This window comes from Colobus angolensis, unplaced genomic scaffold, assembly GCF_000951035.1.
Source record: "Colobus angolensis palliatus isolate OR3802 unplaced genomic scaffold, Cang.pa_1.0 Scaffold60, whole genome shotgun sequence".
NCBI lineage: Eukaryota > Metazoa > Chordata > Mammalia > Primates > Cercopithecidae > Colobus > Colobus angolensis.
Window position 1 is genome coordinate 1,926,999 of NW_012119599.1, and position 4,949 is coordinate 1,931,947.

Consider the following 4,949-nt stretch of genomic DNA (forward strand, 5'->3'; position numbering starts at 1 on the left):
GTCTCACTCTGTCAGCAACAAGGAGTGCAGTGGCATGATCTTGGCTCACTGCAACCTCCGCCTCCCAGGTTCAAGCAATTCTCCTGCCTCAGCCTCCGGAGTACCTGGGATTACAGGTGCCTGCCACCATGCCCGGCTAATTTTTTTTTTTTTTGGTAGAGATGGGATTTCACCATGTTGGCCAGGGTGGTCTCAAACTCCTGACCTCAGGTGATCTACCCTCCTCAGCCTCCCAAAATGCAGAGATTACAGGCTTGAGCCATGGCGGCCAGTCCTCTGTTCCTGTTTTTCTTCTGTCCCTCTGCCTCCCAGAATCTGTCAATTACCCACCAGCACTCCATCATCCAGGAATTTCTCTCAACCCCTTCCTGACATTGTTTATATGATTTTACTCCCTGCTGGGTAAGAAAGGACAGTCTGGGACATGTCCTTAAACTTATTTCTGAACTAGCTCCCTGGGGACCCTACCTCCTAATGAAGGAAGTTGGGTTGCTTGAGAACGGGTATGGTTTTATTAGCCAAGATGCTAGGCTATCAACCTCTGCAGGAATCTTCTGCCACCCCCTGCCCTGCTGTGGGCCTCAGTTTCTTTGTCAGTTACTTGGGAAAGGGTTGTATTCGCTGCTTCTGGGGGCGAAATGCACCCTCAGGCTGGAGTTAGCAATAATAATGCAATCATTACCTGTATAGTAAGAAGTGCTATTTACTGAGTGCTTAACTATATGACTGGCACCATTCTAACCACTTCCCATGGTCTACTGTTTTACACTCAAGATTAGCGCAGAAGCCTCACAACAACCCAAAGAGGCAAGTGCTATTAGGATTCCCATTTGGTAGACGGTAATACTGAAGTCCAGAGAGGTTATGCTACTCATCTGATATTACACAGCCAGGAAATGACAGAGCTGGGATCCCAACCGAGGTCTGTATGGCCACGTGGCTTCCTCTTAAACCCAATGAGAGCCCTAGCTTGCAGAGGAGGGTGTATTTGGGGCTCATAGGACTAATTAAGAGCCTCCTTTGGGTGGGGACGCCAACTCGTTACATGACATCACGAAGGAGAATAGTGACGTCGGCCAAGGCGGGCGTGGGAATCCACGCGCCTTCCAGCATCCGTTAACGGCACCGCCCCCCGACCCGCCTCATTTCCGTGTATATTTGCATATTCAGCGAAAGGACGTCGGTACGTCAGCGTCGACGGGGTGACGTCAGGGTGCGCCTCTGCAGTTTCCCCCGAGCGTACGTACATACGTACTGACGCACGCATGGCCACGAGAGGGCGGGGGAGGAGTGAAGAGGTTGAGGCGCCCCGCCCAGTCAGCAGGGTTGCGCGTGCCCTGTGAGACCGCCAAGATGGTGGTGGGCGCGTTCCCTATGGCGAAGCTGCTATACTTGGGCATCCGGCAGGTCAGCAAGCCGCTTGCCAACCGCATTAAGGAGGCCGCCCGCCGAAGCGAGTTCTTCAAGACCTACATCTGCCTCCCGCCGGCTCAACGTGAGTCTGACCCGAATTCCCTCCAACCTTTTTCCTTTCTCCAACCCCTCTCAGGTGGTTGCTCAGGGGATGGACTTCTGTTTGCGACCAATCACAGCCCGAACCGGCAAAGTCCAGTGGCCAATAGGGAGGGTTCCTCATAGAGGGGCGTGAGAGTGGCCCAATAGTGAGGGCGGGGCGTGGCGTAAGGGGCGGGTCAGGGCGCTGCCGCGTGAGTAGGAAATACCAGCCAATAGAGGAAGAGAGCGCTTGGAGACTGATGTCCTGTTAAACCAATAGTGTGAGGGATGGGAGAAATTTGGACGGAGCTTTCCAGGATAGAGGAACTAGGGGAGGGGCTGAGGAGAAACCGGACGGGGTCCTTTGCCCGGCCGTCCTTGGGCAACTTCGTTTCAAAAGTTGCACCCTGTGCCTCAGTTTCCCCTGATCTGGGAAGTGCTTGTATATCCTCCGTTTAGGACGTCGACGTGCCTCAGTTTTTACTGTAGGCAATAAGTCTGGATTAGGGGCATGGTTCGGGGGTGAAGTCTGGAGGCATGGCCTGGGAATCTGGAAAAGGACTTGGAACCAGAGAGGACATTCGTCTGTGTACTCATTAATGCGCTCATACGCCGTCCTTTCATTCGGTAGACAGACTATGAGGCCTTTTTTGCTTAGCACTGGGAGATACACTCCTGATCCATCACTGTCAACCCAGAGTGGTCGGGGAAGTGGGAGCCCCGGAGCTCAGAGGAGCTCCTGACCCAAGGACCTGAGGCCAGCAGGGCTGCCTAGAGGGGGCCGCCCGAGCTCAGATCTAAAGGGCATAGTAAGGTCCGGCGCGGTGGCTCACACCTGTAATGCCAGCACTTTGGGAGGCCGAGGCGGGCGGATCACGTGAGACCAGGAGTTCGAGACCAGCCTGGCCAACATAGTGAAATCGTGTATGTACAAAATATACTAAAATTAGCTGGGTGTGGTAGCGCACGCCTGTAGTTCCAGCTACTTGGGAGGCTGAAGCAGGAGAATCGCTTGAACCCGGTAGGTGGAGGCTGCAGTGAGCCTAGATTGTGCCATTGCGTTCCAGCCTGGGCGACACAGCAAGACTGTCTCAAAAAATAATAAATAAATAGAAATAAAGGGCATAGTAAACACCCAAGATATAAACTACTTTAAAAAGGTGATCTGTGTGCTACGTGGGACATAACATAAGGGAATCTAGCATAATTGGCTGGGTCGGAGAACCACTGAAACCGCCTTTGCAGAATTATGACTGACACAGTGAAAGAGATTTAACTTAACAGACTCCGTCTTGCTTCTAACCTCCAAGCTATCCTTGTTCATTCCTGGGCGAAGGCTGAACTGACTTTGGGAGAGATTTAGTTTCTAGTTTAAACAAACATGGTAACAGCCCTTTCCCAAAGCAAACCTCCTTCTTGTCTGGGGACTAGATTGCCTTTGTAGGACTAACGTTAGCCACAAGATTAGAAATTATGGTTTAGGAGTCATGCAGTTGGAGGCTACAAGATTCTGACCCTCCCTAAACTGCTCCTAAGATCAGTGCTTGAGATATTCTGCAGACCCTGCACTTGATGGATCAGCTGGCCTTACCCAGATCAATAAAATGGCCCATCTGATCTTGTGGCCCCCACACATGGACTGACTGAGTGCTGGAAGACTGCTGGGACTCCCTATGATTTTATATCTGACCAATCAGCACTCCTGGCTCACTGGCTTCCCCCACCCACCAAGTTATCCTTAGAAACTCTGCTGCAGCTGGGCCCATGGGCTCAGGTCTGTAATCCTAGCACGTTGGGAGGCTGACGCAGGTGGATCACCTGAGGTCAGGAGTTTGCGACCAGCCTGGCCAACATGGCGAAACCCCATCTCTACTAAAAATACAAAAGTTAGGCGGGCATGGTGGCAGGTGCCCATAATCCCAGCTACTCGGGAGGCTGGGGCATGAGAATCACTTGAACCCAGGGATGGAGGTTGCAGTTAGCCAAGATCACGTCGCTTCATTCCAGCCCAGGCGAAAGAGTGAAGCTCCATCTAAAGAAAATATATATATATATATATACTCCCTGAATGCTCAGGAAGACTGATTTGAGTAATAGTAAAACCCCTGACTGGGTGCGGTGGCTCACACCTGTAATTCCAGCACTTTGGGAGGCTAAGGTGGGCGGATCGCAAGGTCAGGAGTTCGAGACCAGCCTGACCAACTGGTGAAACCTCATCTCTACTAAAAATACAAAAATTAGCTGGTGTGGTGGCGCACATCTGTAATCTCATCTACTCAGGAGGCTGAGGCAGGAGAATTGCTGAACCTGGGAGGCAGAGGTTGCAGTGAGCCGAAATTGTGCCACTGCACTCCAGTCTGGGCAGCAGAGCGAGACTCTGTCTCAAACAAACAAAAAACCCTCCCGCACGGCCAACTCTTCGTGAATTACTCTTTGTCTTGCAGTTCTCCTGCCTTGATGAATCAGCTCTGTCTAGGCAGCGGGCAAGGTGAACCCTTTGGGCGGTTACATACCATTCATCCCTCCATCCATTCCTTTAGCTAGTATTTTGTGAGCTTCTGCCCTGTGCCAGGTCTTGTGCTGGCAATGCTGGCGAAACAGCAGGGGCCAAGCCAGCACCAATCTGTGCCCTCAAGGAATTCCTAGTCCAGCGGGGGCAGAGCTGAGATGGGGGAGCCCACTGGGCACCTGATGTGGCATGGGGTTCAGGGAGGGCTTCCTGGCAGAGGAGACATCTGAACTGGGACCTGAAGGGTGAAGACACCACCAGGACAAGGAGCAAGGAAGGCACTGGGGCAGAGAGAGGAGCACATACAAGGCCCACATAGTTAAGGGAGTGCACCTTTTTTCCTGTCTGTAAGTTTGGATGCTTAAAGTTTGCTTTCCAGGGCCCAGAATTCTTGGTTCTTCGGTGTTTGGTGGGGTCATTGTTGGGTCTGCAGCTCTTAGAATGGAAAAGTATTAGATTTCACGGTTACCACAGTGCTTTCCTGTTAGCTATCTCATTTGACCCCCACAACTGTTTTGTCCCCATGTCCAGAAAGAGAAATGACTTCCTCTGGTTTATAGAAGGGAAAATGGAGGCCTTGAGGGCAGAAGTTAATTGCTCAGGTCATACGCAGAGATTTGTGCCAGAGGCAGGACTTTGGACACTGAATTCCTAGACCCAGTTTGTTTCCTGTCTCTCTCTGTCTGTCTTCCAAACACTGTGACATTCTTAGCATTGTGGTTTAGAAAATGGTTTCTGGAGGCCGAGTGCGGTGGCTCAAGCCTGTAATCCCAGCACTTTGGGAGGCCAAGACGGGTGGATCACGAGGTCAGGAGATCGAGACCATCCTGGCGAACATGGTGAAACCCCGTCTCTAGGCCGGGCGTGGTGGCTGAAGCCTATAATCCCAGCACTTTGGGAGGCCGAGACGGGCGGATCACGAGGTCAGGAGATCGAGACCATCCTG

The 4,949-nt window shown here is 52.0% G+C and overlaps 1 protein-coding gene across 2 annotated transcripts in view; it reads left to right on the forward strand.

Annotated features, from left to right (window-relative positions):
• Positions 1 to 1,259: 1,259 nt before the first annotated feature.
• OPA3 (optic atrophy 3 (autosomal recessive, with chorea and spastic paraplegia)) overlaps positions 1,260 to 4,949 on the forward strand; it is a 54,306-nt gene continuing 50,616 nt past the window's right edge. The window contains exon 1 of one of the 2 annotated variants that reach the window (XM_011962987.1): positions 1,260 to 1,495. In XM_011962987.1, coding sequence (XP_011818377.1) covers positions 1,354 to 1,495 — 142 coding nt within the window. In that variant the 5' untranslated portion in view covers positions 1,260 to 1,353. The remainder of the gene's footprint in view (positions 1,496 to 4,949) is intronic. The other variant, XM_011962988.1, reaches the window with a different exon arrangement.